Source organism: Cupressus sempervirens, chromosome 6, assembly GCF_028749045.1.
Source record: "Cupressus sempervirens isolate cs-2001-9-10 chromosome 6, ASM2874904v1, whole genome shotgun sequence".
Lineage (NCBI taxonomy): Eukaryota > Viridiplantae > Streptophyta > Pinopsida > Cupressales > Cupressaceae > Cupressus > Cupressus sempervirens.
Genome location: NC_143123.1, coordinates 289,908,919 through 289,934,242, shown reverse-complemented (window position 1 = coordinate 289,934,242; position 25,324 = coordinate 289,908,919). Strand labels below are relative to the sequence as shown.

At 37.3% G+C, this 25,324-nt stretch overlaps 1 protein-coding gene across 3 annotated transcripts in view; it reads left to right on the top strand.

The window, feature by feature from the left end:
- Nucleotides 1-25,324, top strand: part of LOC149552352 (uncharacterized) — an 85,174-nt gene that overhangs the window by 14,072 nt on the left and 45,778 nt on the right. Inside the window, exon 2 of one of the 3 annotated variants that reach the window (XM_089787895.1) lies at nucleotides 13,354-13,796. The exons of 1 other annotated variant lie outside the window; for it this stretch is intronic. In XM_089787895.1, coding sequence (XP_089644021.1) covers nucleotides 13,354-13,376 — 23 coding nt within the window. In that variant the 3' untranslated portion in view covers nucleotides 13,377-13,796. Of the gene's footprint in view, nucleotides 1-13,336; nucleotides 13,797-25,324 lie in introns of those variants that run through there. One more of the 3 variants, XM_089787896.1, reaches the window with a different exon arrangement.

Below are 25,324 nucleotides of genomic sequence, written 5' to 3'. Positions count from 1 at the left end.
GTGTGTGCTCTGCACTCATCTACCACGCTCTGCACTTGTCTACTACGATCACACCTACGCAATGCATTTGCACTACGCGGCATGCTTGTGCTTGTTCCCTGCCCATTGCGCGCTCTCTGTGCCCATAACACAAACCACTTCGATGTCGTGCACCCGTGTGTGCACCTACTTCACGTCCTGCCCTGTGTGCCACTCATTTCCACTGCTTTGCATGCAAAATGAAACCCTCCACTGCATTGCGCCTTCATTGCTCCACTTGCGCTTGCACCATGCACGTGCTTAGCATCGCACTTAGCACACCACGCATCCACCTCTTAGTCAAAAAAACCTTTAAAAATAATAATAAATATAAAAAAATAATAATAAAAAAAAAAAAAATAATAAAATGAAAGAATAATAGATGTAAAAAATAAACAAAGGCGCCCAAATTGAGCATCTCATTTTTTTTTTTCATGTTTATTTTTTGTTAATAAAATTTGAGTGCTTTTGTGTTATTTTAAATTTTTTAGGATCTCACTATTCTTACTAATAAATGTTTTTCTCATGTCGTGCAAATATTATGGCATCCACTTCTAGAGAGAAAATGGCACCAAAACCCATTGTGTTCAAATTTCATGGCGTGCCATCAAAGTTGAGATTTCAAGATGACTATACAGAAAACAAAGATACTGATTTGGGACATACAAACTTGGGAGAGATCCTTAGAATCTACAAGAAACCCATAGAGAGATCAACTCTAGTATCTGCCTTGATCCATTCTAGGTTGGTGAGCATAGCTTCGCATCTCGTATTAGTGCAATTAGTATAATTGATTATGACACTAAACATTTTGTTGCTAAAGAGAGAGTGATTAAGAGCGTGACAAGAGAAGTGGTCTTGGACCTCCGACCCGAAAACATTGAGAGGGTCTTCCACCTCCCAAGGGAAAATCAGTTCACAAGACTCTCTTATGAAGCAACAAGGAGATGGTACAGGGAGCACCCCAAAGAAGCATCGAAAATCATCCAATCCTCCTACCTCATTGAAAAGAATCCTTTGGGCAGGGTCACAGGAAAGGTGGACATGACTAGGGGATACATGAAGGAAGATATTGGCTACTCCATCATCCTTTTGAGTAGAGTTATGGGTCTACCAGCAATTGGCCACTCAACACTTTTATGGTCAACTTCGTTGAGATAATCAGGATAGTGAGGATGCCACTAGACTAGGCCACCACACTAATTGAAAACTTGTATGAGCAATTAGGGGCAGTTAAGGAAAAGAAGAAGTTCTATATGAATTTTTAAATGGTTTATCTCCTTGCAGCAAGGGCGACAAACTACCCTAGTTTGTACAAAAGAGGTAGTATGCAAGATCTTAATGCCTGGCCCTATATTGTCTACCCTTTGCTAGTGAGGAAGAAGCTCTCAGTAGAAAGCAAGGAATACAAAATTAGAATGACACATTCATTTTTGCGGTCATCTGATTCATAGAAGGTGATTACGCAAAGAGGCTATCTAATGAGGCAATAGCACAGATAATAGTTCTCAGGGCCTACTTCATCCAATTCAAGACATTCACATATCTACGAATAGCTGGTGCCACTATCAACCCCAAGAAGCTCCCTAGATATCCAAGTGACAAAGCGGTGTTATTAGAGATTGCTCGACAGATTGAATTTGTATGAGAGGGCTAAGAGATAGAGGAGACCTTGTTGGACATGGCCTCTGGTCATAGGACCATACCAAGTCAAAAGGAAGCAAGATATTTTTTCTTTTGAGTGGGAATGGGAGAATTATCCCCTCAAATAGTACAATTCCCCTAGGCTCTATTTTGATAATATCGGGAGAGTAGAGAGTTTGGTTGGTAAGGAGTTCCACCATGAAGATGCTATTGAAGATCATTGGATGAATGCAACAAATGACTATGATGTTCGCATAAGAGAGTATTGTAGGATGAATTTGTATCTAGCAGAGAAGACTCTCAAGCTGAACATCCCAAAGGAAATAAGGCAACGAGATTCACGGGAGCTGCTGCACCCCCTGTTCAACTTGGACAAAATAGGAGAGAGACCCATCATGAAAGCTAAGGTTGACAGGGAGGAGGGCGATGATATTAATCATTGGGAAAGGCATGTCTTTAGAATGATGAAGGATTGGATCAATAAGCCTTTTCAACTTGATCTAACTCTTGACACCGTGATCTTCCATGCTCGAGCCTGCCCTGAGAAAGGTAGAGGGAAAAAAATTACAATTCCTACTTTTGCGGCCTAGTCTCCCATCAGGTCAGAGATAGTGTACCAACTTGACTGCTCTATGGATACTACCATCCTCTAGAGAGGAAAGGAAAGAACAAGAGGAAGAATACCTCCCCTCAAAGGATTCAAACAGAACAAGGCGAAGCACAAGCATCTTCCCAGCAACAGGAAGAGAGTGTACAAGGGTCTGAGGATACTGTAGCTGCTCAAGTCCAAGATGACCCTCAATTGCCTCCCTTTGTGCCTAGCCAATTAGAAGAGGGAGAGTCTGAACAAGTTTCCATTCCTCCTTCGCAAGAAGAGCCAACATCCTCTTCTACCTCCACAAAACAAAAGAGGATCAAGATCCGAATGAAGAAAAGGCAAAGGGTGACTAGGAGAATGGTGCCTTTTTTGTCTATTCTTGAGACCATTATGGAAGGAGAAGAGGAGGAAGAAGAGGAGACAAATGAAGAAGAACAATTACCCCTACAAAGAAGCACTTAGCTAGCCAAAGCCACCGAGCAAGAAAGGAGAAGAAGTACAATAGGCATATTGCCATCCACCCTAGCAAGACCCTTGGAAGTTTCTTCTTCGGAAGATGAAGTACAAAAATGGGTGGATAAGCAAAGTGAAGAAGGTGATGACTTTTTCAAAATGTCAGATTTTGATTTTATGGCCATCAGTATAAAACTAGTTGGGGATAAGATCAAGGATACCCCTACAGGTGAACCTCAATAAGAAGACTGGACACAAATGCCGCCAGATTCACAGGGTCACTCCTCTGCCCCAGAGTTCAAAAGATGAACAGGTTTAGAAGGAACCATCACAAGAGGAGGAATAGGAACAAATGGTGATCGATAAGGTGCTGAAGGAGGGACAAATGGTGGAATATTCTCAACCACCTTCCCAAGACACTGAGGTGCAAGCTACATGGTCCACTGAGACTAAGACCACAGAATAAGAGCCCTCACAAACGGAGAGTACTCTGAGAAGGAGCAATAAGGGGAAGGAAGTAGCAGAACATACTCCTTCATCCTTGAGAGGCAGGTCTTTGGTTGAGCACATCCCAAGATGGCTCCAAAAAGAAATGATGAGGAGTACCAAACCTCAATTACACACCGATGAGGAAGACATTTTTGAGATTGTAGAGATTTTGAATAAGCCTTAGTCCCCATTGCCCGAGGCACAACTGTTGGTGTTTGTCACCAATACACAAGACTAGGAATTGTTTATGCAAGTGGCTATCCCTCCTAAAGACACAAATTCAGAAACCTTGGTCCCCAAGATTATCAACTCAAAGAGGTTATGTTGGGAAGACCCACACGAGATACAACTTGATTAATGGTGACCATGGGAATCAAAGAAATCCTCAAGAGCATGGAGCAGGAAGAGGTTCAACTCTAAACACTTCAAAGGAAGAACGAGATCCTAAGGGGATATTTGGCCAAAGTAGTTGGTCCTCTTGATCCTGAGCACCCCAAGGACACATTGAATATCTTTCTTAGAGAAGGGGGAGCTATGCATATGGATCCATTTTTGAAAGCCTATCAACAGTGGTGGGAAAGTTTTGAAGAGAAGGGAACTTTGATAATCCAAGGGAACTTAAAGTTATTGCACACTACACAGGAGAATTTAAATAAAATGATAAGTGATTTTGAAGCAAGACTTTAGCATTATGGATGAGGTAAGATCCTGGAGTAAGGACTTACAAATTTTGCAAGCCATAACGGGGAAAAGGTATAGAGTTTTGATATATGTATACAAAGGGGAAGAGTTAGATATGATTGATGATTGGATAGAGAAAATAGTGAATAACAATAAAGTGATGGAAACATTATATGCAGAGATCCATAGGCTCAAGGACCAAGCTCGAGAGAAAATTTTGGAAGCAGAGAAGCATTACATCGATGCTTGCCTGGATATTTTTGAAGATGAGGAATGAGAGAATTAGTTACCTATAGAGACAGTGGTAGATAATTTTAAGAATATTTTTGTGGAAGCTACTGATGACAAAGATATTCGGCAAGCCTTTAGGACTAAAGAAGCTTTGTTAAATTGGATACCTAGCTTGAGAATTTTGCTGATACTTGAATTAAGGTAGACAAATATAGATAGAAGGTCAAGGATAAATACGAGGCTTTAAATTTACTAGTTGCAACTAAAATTACTGAGATTATAGAGAAATTCAAGGGCAAACATCCAAACATAGCTTTGGGATGAAGAAGAACAAAACCCATATGCCAAAATTTCAATTTTGACACTTAGTAAAATTTTGAGATTTTGGACCATTTTGAGATGCACAAGTCTATAGCTTTAGAGCTCCTCAAGTGTGCATTTTCAAAAAAGTTTCACCAATAGTTAACTGCCAGTTCCAAAAAATAGAGCTTTTCATGCATCAGAAATGCATTTTGACGGTAGTTTAACTCCTACAAACACCCTATGAAGGATCAACTTCCAATTTTGGCACTTCTAGACACTTACACTTTGACTTGAAGCTTTCTTTTCTTTCTTCTCTCATAATTCTTTGTTTTTTAACATGTAAAGATTCATGCATCCAATTAATTAATGAAATATGGATGGAGTCCTATTTAGCAACAATTAGATTGTTAGTTTGTATATAATTAGTTTGTTTTATTGTTTAAAAGCATTTTATTGCATGAAGAATATCTCTCACTCTCAACACCAATTGAGGAGATGATTTCTTATAAATACTTTATTGTAATATGTAATAGGGTCCATCGTTATTATGCAATAAAATTATGCTTTTGGTGCTCACATTTGTAGTGTAGTGATTCTTGCCTGAATGTGTCATATTATTGTGAATTTTGTTCATAGAATTGTGAGTGAGACAAAGGTTTATTGCTTTCTTTCTAGTTGTGAAATCTTTTAGTTCTAGTGTTTGCTACAATTTGACAAATTCCACTAACGTATCTAGCTCGAGAAGAAATCATCAAATTGTGCTTGCATAACCTCTGTCTCGCATGAGCGCACTTTTTGTGGCCTTGCAATTTGATGAAGAGTGAAATATCATATGATCATTAAAGTTTCTCATCAATGATTGCATCAATGGAATTGAGGAAGCACTGCTCCTACTTTCATTCGTTACCTACCAATTTCTTCGAAAGCTTAACTCACAGACATATTATTTTATGTATCTTATATCCGTTAGGATTTCAATTTCACATTATTTGCTTTAAAATTCTTGTTATTTTCTTTATTAACCCCCTTGTTAGAATAGGATTTCATATTAGTTGCATAGTTAGATTGCATTCATAATAAACATAAACATACAAAATATAGTTCTTTTTTAGTGTTATTTTTGAAACAGTGTGCAGATTCTTCATTTCACTTGAGATCAAAATGAACCAGCAAAGGCCTCCTCATGAGCATTCACATTTATCTTCAATTGAGAAAATTTTAGTAGGTCGCAAGATCGCCTAGAACCTTGGAGTTGATTCACAAAATTATATTTTCAAGAGAGATATTTGCAAGAATTCTTGTCATTTAGCATGATGTAAAATGACTTCTCAACAAGAAGTTTTACTTTTCTCATATTTGGGCAAGGGTTGCTTAAAAGCTTTATGCTCAAAATTTTTAACAAGGCCATCTATGACAACTTTACGAGCCTCGATGAGATCTTGGATACTGTCTTTGAGTTTAAAATAGTGTTCAATCTTATGACCTTTGCATCTGTGGTAACTGCAAATATGATCTTCTCGCCACCAAGAAGGTCTAATGGGTGGGTCATAGGAACATGAATTATCTGGTAGTGTAACCAACTTGTTTGCAATCAAGGTTTTTAAGTGTAAGAATTTTCCTAAGGGAAAAATTCACCTAGGAACTAAGAACTCAAACACAAGCACATAGTAGACCAAAGTAGACAGAGTATGATCAGAATAACAATGTATTTAATAAATGGTTCATGAGAGTACACTAGGAGTGCCTGAATATAAAGGCCTCTGAGATACATCTAAAATGTCTCGTAATCAGCACCATGATGTGTCATACAACTAATCACATGTCCACCAGATATGGATTATCCTCCATTAAGCATGAAAGTAAGTGCGGTGATGTGAGGATAAGCCTACAAGGGTGTGACACGCAAATCAGTGTTGTAGACACCATGTGCTTAAATAGAGTTGCATACTCCTATGTTGTCTACATGACAACTCAAAAAGGTGCACAAAATCCTAAGTGTCTCACAAATAAAAATAATTAAATAATGTAAAATAATTAAATAATGCATTAACCCAAGTAAAATTAAGTAAGTGTAATAAGTAAATACTTATTTACACCAACACCCCCCCCCTTAAGTGCAACTTAAGGGAATGCCCTTAAGCTTACAAACTAGGATAAAGATGCATAATGGGTCCTAGCTACTAGGCCATGTTAGGTACCCATGTACATAATGAAAATGCAATCTCTCATAAAGCGGGGAAAGAGGGAAAACCTCATGGGAAAAACCCTCCCCCAAAAAGAGAGATAAGTAAGGATGCATCGATGGATGGAGTAATCAAGACCCTCCATTACGACATACATCTAGTATATACATAAGAGAATAAGAGAAGGAAGAGAGACAGGATAGGCTCCCCCCCCAAGAGAAGAATGCCAACAAGTAAAAGCCACTCCGATGAAGAAGCTGGTCCATGAATGCAGAATGGTGTTCCTCCCCTTAGGAAGAAACAAAGGAAAAGGTACAACCCTGAAGATGTATGTTGGCCCTGAAACCTGCTCAAGTATCCCTGTACTGATGTTGAATTTCACCCCTTAAAACTATGCTAAAAAGAATGAATGCAAATCTAGCAAGAATGTATATTGAACCTATTCCACTGAACCATCTGTCTCCTCTACTAACAAAGAGACCTCCACTAATTATTGTTCATAAGGATCCACAATCACGCCAACCTATGAAGATTGATCATGTAGAGAATGGACATGAGGGTCAGAGTGAGCCCTCGCAACAACTATAGAAGAATCATCATCAATGAGAAGATGTAAGTCCTCAAGTCTGTCTCCCAAGTCAAGTGAAGCTGGAGCTGGAAGACGAGATGTACCATGTTGTGATGGACCTTTCACTGTGGCAATGTAAGCATGTGGACTAGACTGATGTGACCTCTCACTTCAACTATCGACAGAACCCCACGTGTCTGAACCTATTGAAGCAATATCGCTGGTGTCACTATCAGTTTCCACTATGTATGATGTGCAAAGAGGAGTAGAGGATAAGCTCAATGAACTTTTCTCAAAGTGAACATCCTTCTCCACAAAAATCTCATGAGTCTCTGGATCCATAAGTCTATAAGCCTTTGTATTGTCTTCATAACCAATGAAGGTACAAGGCCTAGGTGTCGGTGCCTTGCAACTCCTGGAAGAAAGGTTTGCCGATGATGGACAATCGAAGACTCTAAGGTGACTCACAACTAGTTTTCTGCCACACCATGCCTCAAAAGGAGTCTTGTCATCTAAGGCTAGATGAGGAAACCTATTAAGTATGTGAGTAGCACTACTAATGGCTTCAACTTCTAGTGTAGGATTGAGAGACTTAGCCTTTATCATGCAACTTGCCATGGTCTTGAGAATCCTAATCCTCATAGTTGTAACATCTGTCTTGTGCAGACTAAATGCTGGTGAGTTCTGAAGATCAATCCCCTCAATTCTGCAAAAGTTCTTAAGTTGTCTATCTACATATCTATTCTCATTGTCCATTATTAGTAATTTGATGGCTTTGCTTGACTTGTGCTCAACATGAGTCTTGAAGTCTTGAAGCTTATGAACCAGTTCACTCTTATGATGAAGGAAGAAGACCCAAGTGAATCTTGAAAAGTCATCAACAAATGTGAGTATGTAGCAACCTTGGCTAACTAAAGTCACTGCAAAGGGTCCTGGTAATACCATGTGAACTAGCTAAAGAACAACTGGAGCTCGAGAAGACTTCCCTTTATCATAATTCTCCTTGAGATTCATATCCACTAAACAAGATGAAAACTCTCCCTTAGAAAAGATGATATTAGGTAGACCTTTGACCATATTTTAGAGCAAAGTTGCTGAAGAGAGCGGAAGTCAAGGTGACCAAATGACTCATGCCATAAGTTGATTTGTGAAGTAGAGTGAGTTAACAAGGCTTGGGAAGGACTCTTAGGCACAAAGTGGGAGAAGGAGTATAACCTCTTGTCATCATTGACTTTTTCCACTACTACCAATAAATCATCTCTAAGGCTTCGCACCATCACTGAATCTGGAAGGAACTCAACCTTGTTACCATCTCCTAATTGTGTGATTTGGTAAATTGATAGGAGATTGGAGCTTAGATTTGGAACGTAGAGAACGTCTTTGAATTCCCCATCTTCCATTTCTACATGTCCTTTCCCTTCAACTTCCATCTTAGTATCATCTCCTACGAAGATGTGTGGTACCTTTGATTGCTTCAATGAAGAAAAGGCTTCCCTTGAAGAACCCATGTGGTAAGAGGCACTTGAGTCAAGTATCCATTCCGAAGAAGAATTTGTGTTTGCCATAAGTGCTTGAACTTTACCTTTTGAAGAGGTTGGAATAGACTCCTTGGAAGTACCTGGCACTTGAATCTTGTTCTTCTTGAGTAGATTTTCTAACTCATCGATTCTTTTTGTCTTGCAATGATGCTCGTCATGATTTGGCTTTTTACAATATGCACAAAAGAGTTTGTCCTTCTTTTCATTACTTCCCTTCTTGTTTGAAGAAGAACCACCTTGTTGAGAGGAGTCATGTTATGTATCAGATTGTGTTTTCTGCTTCCACTGCTTCTTCTTCTTGTTGCTTTTTCCCCCTTGACTTGATTTGTGATCATCACTAGCCACCAAGGCTATGGTCTTAGATGACTTGAGAAGTCCAAAATCTACCAAGTGAGATTGTTCAACAATCAACATGTCTACAAATCCATCAAAGGAAAGCTTCTGATAAGTAGATCCCATGATTAACCTGTGAGTATTAAAACTCGAAACAAAGTTGGCATACTCAGAGGGTAGCTTCTTCAGGATGTGATGAATCACCCTGTCATCTGTAATGGGATTTCCACAATCTTTTAGAAGTGCCCTATACTCATTGACTTTGATGATATAATCTTGAATTGTTTCATAATTCTTAGGATCCAAGAGAAGTAGATCATCCTCAATTTGAAATCCCTTTTCTTCATCCACTTTACCATACAACTGATCAAGTTTATCCCAAGCTTCTTTAGATTCTGAACAATTTTTAATATGGAAGAGAAGATCGCTATGTACACAGCTCCTAATAACACCTAAAGCTTGTCGATCTTGTCTTTGCCAATCAATGAGTTCTTTAGCATCAGTAGGTTTGGTAATTTTACCATCAACATAAAGACTATATCATTTTTCCATTAATCTACTCCATGCAATATCTTTCCATGTAGAATAGTTGCGTGAAGTTAGAGGAGGACATTTAAAACCCATGATGCAAAAATGAAAAGAGCACAAAATAGAGACACAAGAACATAGTGTACACCCCCTCTTTTCACTCAATCAAAAGACCCCCCCCAAAAAAGATGATGTTGGCACTTTATAAGTAGTGTGTTTACAATGGACCACTTGTCAAAATGAACAAAGTGTACTTTTTGATTTTGCTTTTACAATTACCTTATGAGGCTTAAATTTGTCACTTAAGCACTATAGCTTAGTTTTACAACAATTCTGAAAAGAATCAAAGCTTTACAATGCCAAAGAAGGCCTAATTCTGAAAGTGAGAAATTGGTCTAGACAACACTAGAATCTAACTTCAAATTTTGAAATTAGACAAAAAAATACACACTTTCAAAAAAAATAGAACTTCAAAAAGTGACCAGATGTGCTCGTACGGAGCTTCTGAAGTTGCAAAAGGCAAGATTATGCAGGTACAATCACCAAAAAATGCAATTTTTGCACAATCTGTGCACCAAAATTAGAAAACAACACCACCACTAGAAAATTCAAGAAATTCTACCTGATTTCAAAAAAAATTGCACCAAAGTAGAATTTGGATGTTCAAGATATCGGCTCGCAAAGTTAGGTTGCCAAACTAAAAAGCAATCTAGAGAGGGGTTTGGAAGAAAAACTATGATTGTAAATTTGATGGTCAAATGGCCATCACTACAATTGTAAAATGCCTAGGAATGATAGTCAAACGACCATCAAATTTAACCTAGGCAAATGGTGACGTCAGCAAAAAAATTGCACCTTCGGATGACGTGGCAGCTGAGTCACCATCCGTACTGTATGGAAAAGTACACGTGGCAGATCCGTACGATGATGTGTCATGTCTAATTGGCGACTGATGTGGCAAAAAAATCTAGTTTCCACATGATGATGTGGCAGTACCAGCTGCTGCGTATCAGTAACAACTTTAGAGGGTGGGAGTAAATTAATGAATGCCACGTGGCATCATTTTAGTCTTGGGCAGGAGTTTTTTTTAAAATCCGCACACTGGAAAACCTCAGTCTATGTCAGAGTTGCAAAAAGACATTGCTAAAGGTAGATGCCCTAGCTGGAAAGATGAAAACGACCGTCGATGCCAAAAAATGAGAACACTAAAAGTTGTCCGAAAATGTGCGGAGAGGATGCTGCGGGCGGTGAGTGTAGTCGAGGTCAGAAAATTGTTGTGTGATCGTCGAGAAATGGGAGGCAGGCCGCTACCAAAAATTGATTAACAATCGCCAAAATTGCAGATTTGATGCTAAAAATTTTGTTGGTCGGTCGGTAATGTCAATCGACATTAGAGCTCGCTGCTGCTCGCCAAAGAATACAGATCTACGGATCGATGTTGGTAACCTTACACCAAAGATGAAAGAATTCTAAGGGGTGGATATTCCTTACGATCTGTTAGAGGCCAGAAAATGTAGCAGTGGAGGATGTCGGGACGGATGCAGATGCCACTGGGATCTTGCAGGTCAACGGGTTTAATCCCACATCTATGGTGGGAAAGCACTTTGTGCTTTATAAAAGAAACACTGTGGTGGATGCAGAGTGAAAGAATCTACTGGATTTATAGTTCCGTCCAGATGGTGAAGTTGGTCACTGTTAATGCAATTATAAAGGCCGTCAATTTGTTCAGTATGGCCACTATAAAATTTGCCCTATTGCACCAAATAAAATAACCTGCGAACAAACAATATACCCTCCAAATTGGTAGATCCAGGGTGTCACTGCCTGGGTCTGCTAAAAAAAAATTTCACTACTTGTTTCCAAAAATATTGACGAAATTAAAAAATGTAGAGGAAAATAAATTTGCAAATATGAAATTAATCAAATAAATCTGCAAAAAATGACCATACCCATACGACAAATCGAGGCCTTCAGGTTTTGATTTGCAAAAATTTTTTGCCTCAAGGTCAACTTTGGGCCAAGGTACCCAAGTTATAGTCGATTTTCACCGATTCATCATTTTAGATGCAATGACGAGGTCAAATCTGGTGCTAGACACTCTCAATTTTTGCAGCACTCCATATTCAGGCTGAGGTGATGAAGCAAGCGTGGTCTCGAATGACTATGTGATGAGAAAGTCTCTATGCTCTGATACCATGTAAGAATTTTCTTAAGGGAAAAATTCACCTAGGAACTAAGAACTCAAACACAAGCACATAGTAGACCAAAGTAGACAGAGTATGATCAGAATAACAATGTATTCAATAACTGGTTCATGAGAGTACACTAGGAGTGCTTAAATATAAAGGCCTTTGAGATACATTTAGAATGTCTTGTAATCAGCACCATGATGTGTCATACAACCAAGCACATGTCCACCAGATATGGGTTATCCTCCATTAAGCACGAAAGTAAGTGCAGTGATGTGAGGATAAGCCTACAAGAGTGTGACGTGCAAATTAGTGTTGTAGACACCATGTGCTTAAATAGAGTTGCGTACTCCTATGTTGTCTACATGACAACTCAAAAAGGTGCACAAACTCCTAAGTGTCTCACAAATAAAAATAATTAAATAATGCATTAACCTAAGTAAACTTAAGTGTAATAAGTAAATACTTATTTACACCAACATTAAGACCACTTCATAAGGCTCAACCATCAGTGTATAAACACGTCATTTTTTGGTAAGTTTAGAGCTCTTGTCAAATATTTGTGGTTTCAAACTTTCTTGTTGTTTTGTAGCATAGATGGCATCAGAAGGTTAAACATAGGTTCCTTGGTCTTAGGAGTGTCCGCTACTCCTTCATTGACAACATATTTGTTTTTATTCCAAGGTTTGTCCTTGTCTTTGCTATTTCCATTATTATTTTTGTCTTTGTCCACAATAATGTCACCCTTCTTGATAGCAATGTCCTCAATGTGTTATGCACTCTCAACCATTTCATTAAAGGATGTGAACAACTATTTTCTTAAGTCAAAGTATAGTTCAAGTACCAACGTGTTGACCAAAATGTCCATTTTCTCAGCTTCATGAACTTGTCGAGGGTACCTAGAGTATAGGGATCTCCATCATTGTAGGTATGTTGCAAAAAGTTCTCCCTATTTTTTTTTATTTGGCACAAGTCCAACATAGTTACGAGATGTTGAATGTTATAAGAGTATTGTTGGATAGAGCGTTGTGCAAGCTCGTCAAATTTTTTAAGAGGGGGAGTCAATTTTCTGAACCACTCCATAGCTTGCCTTCTTAAACTTCTAGGAAACAAACACATTAAGGTAGGAGTTGTCATGCATGAGATCCATGCTAATAGCATAGAAATGCCTCACGTGATCATGAGGGTCACCATTTCTATCATATTTTTCATACTTAGGAACCTCTATATCCTTAGGAAATGGAGGCATGTATAAACTCCTATCAAATGGAAGAGCACATATTGATTCAATAAATGAAGTTTTAGGTGGCTCTTTGGAAGTTTTCAATTGTGCAAGTTGATGAGACTAGAATATGGTCTATTTTATCTTTTCATTTTCAGTTGAATTTGCAAACTTTCTAAAAACTTTGATGTTTAAGAACGTGATGTTTATGATAATTTTAGACAAATGTGTGCATAATTACTTTCTAGGACTAAAATGATATGCTATAATTACTTTTTCCTGCAGCAATGTGACATAGTGTAAACTAATTTAGATGACATATTTTGAATTAGTCCTAATGTATGTTATTACTTTGGAGACACTAATATTTTGTAGATTCAAAGGCGAAGTCAACTTAGCTAAGCGGAGTCAGCAGCCTGACCAAACAGTGGTAAATTTTATTAATGACCTTCCACATCACCAACCATTTTGTCCATAATAGCTAGTACCTATTTTCATGAAAGTAGGAGTCAAAGTAGGAAATCCAGGGGACATAAGCTCCTAGATTCATGTTCCATTTGGCACCAAAGTTAATACATCTCTTATAATATTCAATGTCATCCATTGTTTCGGTAGTTGATGGAGTCTAAAATTTAGGAATTCTATTCCTAGTTTGTGCTTAAATAACTAGGAGTTTGTGTTCTAGAGTTAATGAATTAATTAGTTGTTTTTAGTAGAAGGAAGAAGTTTTCTGAGTCTTTGAGTATTGAATGTAATCTTGTTATTTATCAATATGTATGTTTACTGTTGTTATGAATAAAAATATCATTTCAGGTTTCCATCTTTGAGTAGTTCTACCTCACTTCTCTGTGGGGTTCCACACAGGAAGTGAACTAATTAATTAGCATAGGATTTACCTTCAATTCATAGAATTAGAGTAGATTCTGTTGTTCTTGAAGCCATTGATATTAGAATTAGTGGACTATTCCTGCAGCATAGGTAGTTGAAGTAATTCTCAGCTGTATTTTCATGTTTTGCTAAAATAGATTTGATTCTCAACTTTAACATATATTTCCTGTAGCATAATCATTTGAATTTTCGTAGAATAATTTTTAATTTGAGATAAGTTTGAGCATATACTTTGCAGACACCATTTCAAGTTTATGCCCCTAGTTGATAAATTAAATGAGTCCAAATGAGTTGGGTTAGAAACACTCAGGATGTCCAATCTTGGATTAAGCAATCCATTGTTGTAGTATTTTGATCCCTTTCTTTGGCCAAGCATTTTGGTGTCATTGCTGGGGATGGTGTTAATTCAAGCCAATCGTTGTAATTGCACTTTTATTTCCTATAAAATAGAGTTTAGTGTTAAAGAAACATGTTATGCTTAGAAGAAGAGACCACCTTGGGAGATTCCTTCCTCATGATAATCAGGAAGAACCATCCAATGATGTTCATCCTAAACTAGATGAACCCCAAAGAGAGAATGACGAAGACAAACCTTTTGAAAATTTATTTGTTGATATTCAAGCTAAAGTACTTTCTTCATCTTCAAAAGAATCACTCCACCTATATGAACTTTTTTTTTGAGCCTGCATAGCAAGATAATCCACTAGCTATTGTTATTTATCAAGCACCACCTCTTCCTCCAGGAATGGCTATGCCTACCTTTCTTTTTCCTATTCCACCTTAGCAAGGGAATCAAAATTTGAAGTACATACCTACTGCTACCCTTCCAAAATTCTATGGCCTTATTATAGAAGACCCTGAAACCTTTCTCTTTGAGTTTGACATTCTTTGTAGGACCTATGACTAGACAACTAATTCCCATAAGTTGAAGTTGTTTCCCTCTACTCTGAAGGAGACTACTCTAAGATGGTTCATGGGGTTGGGTGCAAATGTTGTAGGAAACTAGACTAAAATGAGTAATTTGTTTCTTCAAAAACATAAAGAATATTGTAGAGGTCAAGATATGAAGGGGGATGACATTTTTAAAATGTCATAAAAGGAGGGTGAAAACTTGGAAGACTATGTTTCCAGATTCTTGTTCAATGTGCAATGGAATACACAACATAACTTAAATGAAGAATCTAAGAAGCATCTTTTTCTAAGAGGTGTACAAGAAGAAAACATGGAAGCCTTGGATCTAATGGTTGGAGGAGATATTACACAAAGGACTTGGAATGAAATCAAGGAGATATGTCAGAACTATTCAAGAGATACTATGAAGAAAGGTAGAGGATTAAGGAGCTTACTAGATAAGACCAATAGTGGGTCAAGAGTATCTAAGATGGAGTTATCTAACCTACTATCTAACTTAAAGCAAGATATCATTAATGATGTTGCTACTTAGTTGGATACCATGCAAGCCCAAAGGAAAAAGGATGAAGTTGATGCTATGCTTATTGAATTCTACTCTCATTGCAGAGAAAGGAAGAAGAACTACACATGCAAGGCCATTGCAACTATGAATGCACAACCAATTCCCACTAAGTTCAAAGCAATTGATGAGGATACAGGAGAAGTGATCTATGTTGCTCAAAGATGACCATGGGCTTAGAGAAAAGTTATGCCTCAAGACCCTCTAAATAATTCTAGTTATAATAATAATTAGTGGCAAGGCACTATTCCTCCAAATTTTTCCCCTCAAGGATAGAATTGAAAAAATAATTGGCCCAACCAGTAGCCACAATATAACCAAGCCTACCAACAACCACCTCAGTATCCCTAGTAAAATAATCAATGGCCTCAACAAAATAACCAGTATCCTCAGTGGGGCCCTAGTCAGCAACCTAGCTATCTACCAGGGGAATTGGCAACAACTACCTCAGTGGGGGCCTAACCAATCACCTTAGCAACAAGCCTTGATGCCTCTACCTCAGTAGCAAGCCCTAATGCCTCTAACTCCTACATCCAATGCTATCCCACAAAAGCAACCAAAACTTCCTACTCAGCTAGCACCAAATCCCAACAATAAGCAATAGCCTTGTTCTTTGCCAATAAATAATATTCATTTAAGGTCTAGAACCAAGTTGCCTCCACCTAAAGGACCTATAATAACTAAGATTAATGATACTGAACATGTTCCAATAAATCAACCAGCTGATGCCTCAATTCCCCTACCTATATAAGCATCTATTCCTCGATATCCACAATGGTTAGTTCCTACAGCTCCATCTAAACCAAATCCTATAGGAACTGATCTCCTAGACTAGCTTAAGAAAATGACTATCGAGATTCCCCTATTAGATGTGTTGGTGTAAATAAGTATCTACTATTTACAGTTTACTTAAGTTTACTTAGGTTAATACATTATTTTATTATATTGCTTTATTTTATTATTTATTTAGGTGAGATACTTAGGAGTTTGCATACTCTCATGAGTATTAGAGCATGAGGACATTCTCTTCACATAGTCATTTGAGACCATTCTTGCTTTAGCACCTTGACCCAGATTTGGAGAATCTGCAAAAATTGGGAGTGTCTAGAGCCAAATTAAAGCTTGCCATTGTGTCCTAAATGTCGATTTGGTGAAAATCAACTATAAATTCTCCTATGTTGGGCCAAAGTTGATTGTGAGGTAAAAAAAATTTGTAAACCGGCACCTAAAGGCTTGATTTATAATTTGGTAATGGTCAGTTATTCAATTTGTGCATTTATTTTTAGATCTAAATTTTAGTTTATTCTCTACATTTTTGAATTTGGGGTATTTTTGGAAAAAAAATCAGCCCTCCAAGCCCCTACAGAGAATTTTTTTTTTGTAGGGACTAGGTAGTGACATCCTGGTTCCTGCAGAGAATATTCTACAATCAATTTAGAATATTTTTTTTTAATTAATCGACGAACTATTCATTTGGTGGTCAAATTCTAGCCTAAACTTGACGAATAGAGTGGTAACCAACATATACATTCTGAGAAAGTGCATCTATCGGTGGGCACCGAAATATTTACCATCGATTGTGCCTACACCTTCCGACACTTCCTTTGTTCTATGCTTAAGTGGGCTTTCTTTTTAAATAATTGCAAATCCCCACTCCACATGCGTGTGGGACTAAACTGTCCCACCACTAGCATCTGAAATATCTACTCTTGCCCACAAAATAAAATTCTGGCTACCCACCTATTTTTCAGCTCTCGACGACAGTTTAAATCCTGATGCCCATGAATCAGAGTCTAGCTCATCTTTTGACCACTCCCACAGATGCCACGTGACCTTGCCATGGTGCACACCATATTGTACATGTCAACAACTTGTGTGTCATTCCATATACTATGTCGTCATCAAGGGGTTGAAATTTGTTGATGTCACCAAGTTCACGAGCCTAAATTTGAGAGTCGTCTGACCATCATCTAGGGGCTAAATAGAACTACTGCGACGACTATATGCCCATCAAGTTTAACCCCATATTTTTCTGATACAACCCCTCTCCAAATTGATTTTTGATTTTGTGGTCTAACTTTGGGAGGTCATATCTTAGTCATCTAGACTTCAAATCAGGTGTGATTTTTTTGAAATTGAGTAGAATTTTTTGAACTTTTTAGTGGTTTAGCTCTTTTCTTGTTTTGGTGCATGGATTTGTCAGAAATTGTATCTTTTGGCTACTGTACCTATCTAATCTTACATTTTGCAACTTCAAATGCTCCATATGGGCTCATATGGACATGAAAATAGGTTTTTTTTTTTGAAAGTGCGTTATTTTTTATTGACTTTCTAGATTTGCAATCATATTATAGGATTGTGTGGACAAAAGTGTCACTTTTAGAATTAGGTCCTTTTTTGCATTATAATACTTTGATATATCTTCAAAATTGTTATATATCTAAGATACATTGTAATGTTCCAGTTTTGAACTCCATAAGAAGGTTGTAAAAAGAAAAATCAAAAGTCCACAAAGGCCAAAATTGGCAAGTGGCCATTGTAATCGCACTACAGATAAAGTGACAAAAGCCTCTTTTTTGGGGGGGTTTCTTGATTAAGTGAAAAGGGGGGGTGTTCTTGGTGTTGTGTTTCTTTTTTTCTACTATGTTTTCTTTCATTTTCTACATCATGGGAAATTTTAAGTTTCCAAAATTAAATGCACATAACTATGCTACATGGTCCATTAAAATATGGTGTCATTTAATGCATAAAGAAGTTTTTGAATATGTAGATGGTACCCTTCCTAAACCAATAGGTGATCAAGTATCTGCCAGTGAAATCACTAATTGGCAAACAATGGATAGGAAAGCCCTAGGTGATATTTGTTTGAGGGTTGAAGACAAGATCATATATTAGATCCAGAAGTCTCGTACATTAAAGGAAGCTTGTGATACCCTCCAAAACCTATATGGTAAAGTGTTAGAGGAAGATGTTTTCAAAATTGAAGATGAGCTTGTCTCCTTAGATCCAAAGACATTTGATTCCATATAGGATTTTATCATAAAGGTGAATGAATTAAGAATGAAACTAGATGATTGTGGGAGTCCTATTAAAGATGACAGATTAATCTATCTCATTCATAATAAGCTGCCATCTGAGTACTCCACATTTGTTTGTACTTATAGCACTTCAAAGACTACATTAGGGTCTACCTATTAGAAAGTCTCTTTTGATCACTATGCTGAACTATTGGATAAAGAAGAAAAGAAGTTTAAATCAATGGGGATTCTCAATTCACCTAAGTCTAAGGCATTGGTGGCCAATAATGAGGGTTCTCAAAATTTAGCTGGTTAATCTTCAAATAAAGGAAAGGGCAAGAATAAGAAATGAAAAACTAAAAAATTAGAGGATGCAAAAAAGACAACACCACAATCAAATCAATGCAACGAGTCTTCCTCAAATTCAAATAAGAAGGGAGACAATAATAAGGACAAGAAAAAGTGTGCTTATTGCAAAAAATTGGGTCATGAAGAACATGAGTGTTATCATAAAAAGATTGATGAATTAACAACCATCATGAAGAAACATAATGTTCCACTGCCTAATGCTTACAAGGAGAAATGGTCTTCATTAGATTCAAAGGGCAAAGGGAAAGCATTCATGAAAAATTCAAGTTCTTCAATGGAATGGATTCTTGACTCAGGTGCCTCATATCATATGAGTTCTTCAAAAGGAGATTTTTCTTTATTGAAGCAATCTAAGGTACCACACATCTTTGTAGGAGATGATACAAAAATGGAAGTTGAAGGGAAAGAAAATGCGGAGATGGAAAATGGAGAGTTCAAAGATGTTCTCTATGTTCCTCACCTAAGTTTTAATCTCCTCTCAATTTACCAAATCACTCACCTTGGAGATGGTCATAAAGTCGAGTTCCTTCTTGACTTAGTAAAGGTGCACAATCTAAAAGATGGCTCATTGGTTGTAGTGGGGAAAGTTAATCATGACACAAGATTGTATTCTTTCTCCCACTTTGTGCCTAAGTCTCCTTCACAAGCCTTGTTGACATAATCCAATTCACACATCCAATTATGGCATGAGTGGTTTGGACATCTTGCCTTCTACTATCTTCAACAACTTTGCTCAAACAAAATGGTCAAAGGTCTACTTACAATCAACTTTTTCATAGGTGAATGTTCAACAAGTTCAATGGATATGCATCTAGAGGAGAAGTTACATAAAGGCAAGTCTTTAAGAGCACCAGTTGTTCTTCAGTTGGTTTACATGGTATAGTAGGTCCTTTTGCAGTGACATCAATTAGCTAGGGTCACTACATACTTACTTTTATTGATGACTTTTAACAGTATACTTGGGTCTACTTTCTTCATCACAAGAAAGAAGTGTTGGATAAGTTTCTAGCCTTCAAGATTCATGTTGAACAAAAATCAAGGAAAGCCATCAAGGTTCTTCTGATGGATAATGAAAGCAGATATGTGAACAAAAGACTTAAAGAATTTTGCAAACTTGAGGGTATTGATCTTCAGAATCCACCAGCATTTAGTCTGCACAAGACAAATATTGCAGCATTGAAGATCTGATCTCTTAAGCCTATGACATGTTGCATGATACAAGCCAAGTCTCTTGATCCATCACTTGAAGTTGAAGAAATCAACAGTGTCAATCACATACTTAATAGGTCTCCTCAACCTACCTTAGATGAAAAGACTCCTTTTGAGGCATGGTGTGGTAGATAACCAGTTGTGAGTCACTTCAGAGTCTTTAGTTGTCTAGCATGGGAAAACATATCTTCTAGGGGATGCAAGGCACCACCACCTCGGCCTTGTACTTTCATTGGATATGAAGACGGTGTGAAGGCATACAAACTTATGGATCCTAAGACACATGAGATTTTTGTGGAGAAGGATGTACACTTTGAGGAAAGTTCACCAAGCTTATCCTCTAATCCTCTCTGCACATCATACATTATGGAAACTGATAGTGACACTAGTGATAGTGCTTCAACAGATTCACATACATGGGATTCTATCAATAGTTGTAGTGAAAGGTCATGGCATTAGTATAGTCCACATGCATATATTGCCATAGTGATAGGTCTAGCACAATAGGGTACAACTTTTCTTCCAACTCTAGCAATAGAAGATGACTACATAGCAGATATTTTGGGTTTGTTTGTGAAGTCATACATAGCAGATTTAGGGGACATCATTGATGATATAATATTCTCTTTGATGGAGAAGATCTTTATTCAATTATTGCAAGGGCTCACTCTGACCCTCATTTACATTCTCTACATGATCAATCGTCAAAGGTTGATGTGATTGTGGATACTTATGTACATTAGTTGCAGGAGGTCTCTTTATTAGTTAAGGAGACAATACATTCTTTGGGATAGGTTCTACATTCATCCTTGACAGGGATAGTTGAATAGGTTTCACAAACATTATCAATCATCAAGATTCTTTCCACACACAGTGAAATCATCTCATTTGTACCTATGGTATTTTTTCTTCTAAAGGGGAGGAACACTATTCAATGATCCTGGACCAGCTTCTACATCAGAGTTGCTATCATTGATCGGCACTCTTCATTTGAGGGGGGGGGGAGGAGACTACCTTGTCTCTCTTCTTCTTCTCTCTTGTGGGGGGGACCTTTTTCTCTTTTGGGATAGTGTTCTTGTCACATTTCTCTATTGTATATACTTGATGTATGTCGTAATGGGGGGGTCTTGATTACTCCATCCATCCATGCATCTTGTCTTTTCATCTCTCTTTTTTGGGGAGGGTTTTTCCTATGAGGTTTTCCCTCTTTCTCTGCTTTATGAGAGATTGCATTTCATTATATACATGGGTACCTAACATGGCCTAGTAGTTGGGACCCATTATGCACTTCATCCTAGTTCTTTTGAACTTAAGTGCATTCCCCTAAGTTGCACTTAAGGGGGGGTGTTGGTGTAAATAAGTATTTACTATTTAAACTTTACTTAAGTTTACTTAGGTTAATGCATTATTTTATTATTTATTTAGGTGAGACCCTTAGGAGTTTGTGTACTCTCATAAGTTGTCATGTTGACAACACTGGAGTAAGAAATTCTAATTCAGCACATGGTGTCTACAACACTAGAGTTTGCATCATTAACTGAGTTGTCATGTAGACAACACAATTATTCACACTCCCATTTTAGCACATGTTGTCTACAACATAATTTTGCATGCTACACCTTTTTAGGCTTATCCTCTCATCATCGCACTTACTCTTGTGCTTAATGGAGGATAACCCATATCTGGTGGACATGTGCCTAGTTGTATGACTTATCATATTGCTGACTTCTATGAATTCTAGAGGCCTTTATATATAGGCACTCCTAGTTTACTTTTATCAAACATTGAATGAATATATCATCATTTTGATCATACTCTCTCTGGTCTACTATTGTGCTTGTGCTTGAGTTCCTTGGTCTTGGGTGAATTCTACCCTAAGAAAAATTCTTAAATGATGCACTTAAGGAGATTCCCCTTTACAATAAATATTTGAAGGAAGCATATGTCAAGCAACCTAGTAGTAAGAAAAATGATCCTCCTACTGTCCATGTGTTGGGACAACTTTCTAATTTAATGTTGAGTAAAGCCTTGATGCCTAAGTATTCTGACCCAAGAAGTCCTGTGGTTACCATACACATAAATAACATCCAAATTCGAAATGTTTTGGTTGATTTAGGAGTGCCAATTAATGTCATAACTAGAGAAGTCTTGTTAAGACTTAGCATTATTGGATTAAGGGACACTCTTATAATACTTTAGTTAGCAGACAAATCAACTATCAAGCCTGATGGTATGATAGAAGATATTATTGTAACCTTGGATTCCCTAGATTTTCCTTTAGACTTTTTTGTGCTATCACCTAGAGGCACCTTGGAGGATATCCATTAATGTAAGGAAGACCTTGGTTGGCCAATATAGATGCATGCATTGCATGTCAATCAGGAAATATGACAATATCAGATGGTGCCAAGACTAAAAAGTTAACTCTGTACTCTCTTGTACAACTGCAACTAGATCTTGACCAAGTTTCTTGGCTAGACCTTGGTGATGATCCTTCAGAAGTTAATTCTATTCAAAAGCTCATGACGCTTGAGAGAAACCTATTTGTTGTATCCTAGGAAGAACATGATATACTGGCTTCAATATTTATTAATTAGTATGATTTTGAGGAGTCCACTTCTAGAAATCCTACCAGAACTTTACAAACTATATTGCCTAAATGCGATGCACCTCAATCTCCTATAGCACTTGATTACCTTCATAAATTATTATCCCATGAAATTAAATCTCCATCAACAGTAGAGGTTTTCTAAATGGATAAGGTAAAGAGAGTTGAGATTGTTGTAGGAAAAGAGTTGAATATCAATAATGACCTTACTGGATCTCAGATAACAAGTCTCATTAAACTATTGCAAGATAGTTAGCAAGCCTTTGCATGAGACTATAATAACATGAAGGGTTTAGATCCTAGTGTTTTACACATAGGATATTTATTAATTTAGAATGTAAGCCAGTGAGACAACCCCAGAGGAGAGTAAACCGAACATTAAAAGATATAGTCAAAGTAGAGTTACAAAAACTTCTTAGTGTTGGATTTATCTATCCTATTTCTAATAGCCAGTGGGTGTCACCTTTAGTTATTGTTCCAAAGAAGGGAGGAAAATGGATAGTATATGTAGACTACAGGGAGCTTAATAAAGCCACTAAAAAGGATCACTTTCCTCTACCATTTATTGATCAAGTACTAGATAACCTAGCAGGAACGAGACATTTTTCATTTTAAAATGATTTCAAGGGATATAATCAAATCTAGATCTCTCTAGAAGATTAGGATAAGATAACATTCACCTGTCCATGGGGAACATTTTCTTACTTCGTCTTACCATTTAGATTATGTAATGCACTTGCAACTTTTCAACGAGTGGTACTTAGCATATTTTCTGACATAGCTGCTACTTGTGTTGAAATCTATATGGATGATTTCACCACTTAAGCTCATGCCAACTTAGAGAATGTGCTAAAAAGGTGTCAAGAATACATCCTTTCTCTTAATAGTGAGAAGTTTTATTTCATGATGGAAGGAGTTGTTCTTGGCCACTACCTTTCCTCTTGTGGAATTCAAGTGGACCCTACAAAGATTGTTGTAATTACTAATCTACCAACACCAACCAAGAAAACAGATATCAGAAGCTTTCTTGGACATGTAAGTTACTATAGGAGGTTCATCAAAGACTTCAGTAAGCTTGTTGCCCCATGTACAACTTACTCAAGAAGATAGCTGAATTTGACTGGATAAAATATTGTGAAGCAGCATTCCAGCAATTGAAGGATGTTTTCACTACAACACCTATTCTTAGAGGACCTGATTGGAAGCTACCTTTTCACATTCATACTAATGCATTTGATACTACTTTAGGAGAAATTTTGGGACAAAAAGAAGGTATTTTTGAGCATGTCATTTACTATATTAGTAAGAATTTGCAGGGTGCTGAGTTGAATTATACTATCACTAAAAATGAATTGCTTGATATTGTGTATGAAATTAATAAATTTTGGCATTATATAACAAGCTATGAGGTCTTTGTCTACACTAATCACTTTGCTATGAAATATTTGATGAACAAACTTGCTATTTCTGGTAGATTAGTATGTTGGCTACTCCTCATGTAGGAGTTTAATGTGAAGATAATAGATAAACTAGGTTGAGCCAATGTAGTAGTAGATTTTCTATTATGACTTCAAGTACCTGATGATCCTATAGCCATAGATAACAACTTACCTGATGAGCATCTATTTTCAGTAGAAAGTTATAACCCATAATTCATAGATATAGAAAATTACCTTGCTAGAGGAAGAACACCACCACACTTTTCACCCAAGCAACGTTGTCTCTTGGTCAAAAAAAGTTTCAACTTCTCATGGATAGGTGGGTTGATGTTCTACACTCGACCAAATCAAGTAACTCATCAGTGTGCGAGGGAAGATGAAACCTATGACATTCTATGAGCATTTCATGATGAACCATGTGGGGGTCATTTTGTAGCGAAGAGAACAACCTACAAGATTTTAACAACTAGATACTACTAGCCTACTCTCCACAAAGATGCAAAAAATTATACAAGGGAATGTGATCGATACTAATGCATGGGAAGGCCTAGTAAATATGATGAAATGCCTAAATGACCATAGGTGGTGGTTACACCTTTTGACAAGTGAGGTATTGACTTTGTTGATCTAATAGAACCCTCTTCTCAAGGAAAATCATACATCTTAGTATGTATTGATTGTGCAACTAAATGGGTTGAAGCACAAGCTATGACACATGCTAGAGATCACATAGTAGCAAATTTTCTATATGAATACTATTCACCAGATTTGGAGTACCTAAAAAAATTGTCATAGATCAAGGAGCTCAATTCACATCCAACCTAATTGTAGAACTCATGAAGAAGTACATGATCCATCATGGTACATCTTCCCCATACCATCCTCAAGCTAATGGTCAAGTAGAAATCACAAACAGAGAGATAGAAGCAATTCTCACCAAGACAATTGCTATTCACAAATGGGGCTAGGTTACCTGGCTTCCTGAAGCTATTTAGGCTTACAAGACTATATGGAAGAGCACCACTAGATTTACCCCATTTGAATTACTTTATGGTAAATTTGCTTCCATGCCTATAGAATTTAAGCACAAGACTTTAAAAACTACTTTGGAATTGGATGTTGATCTTTCAAAGGCTCAAGAAGATAGGTTATTGCAACTAAATGCCCTTGATGAATACTACAAATCTACCCTACATAATAATTTAACAACAGTGAAAGAAATGGCATGATAAGTTCATCCATGACAAGAATTTTTCTATTGGAGACTAGGCCCTGCTATATGATTTTCATTATCAACAAACTCTAGGAAAATTCCAAATTTGTTGGCTTGGACCGTATGAAATCA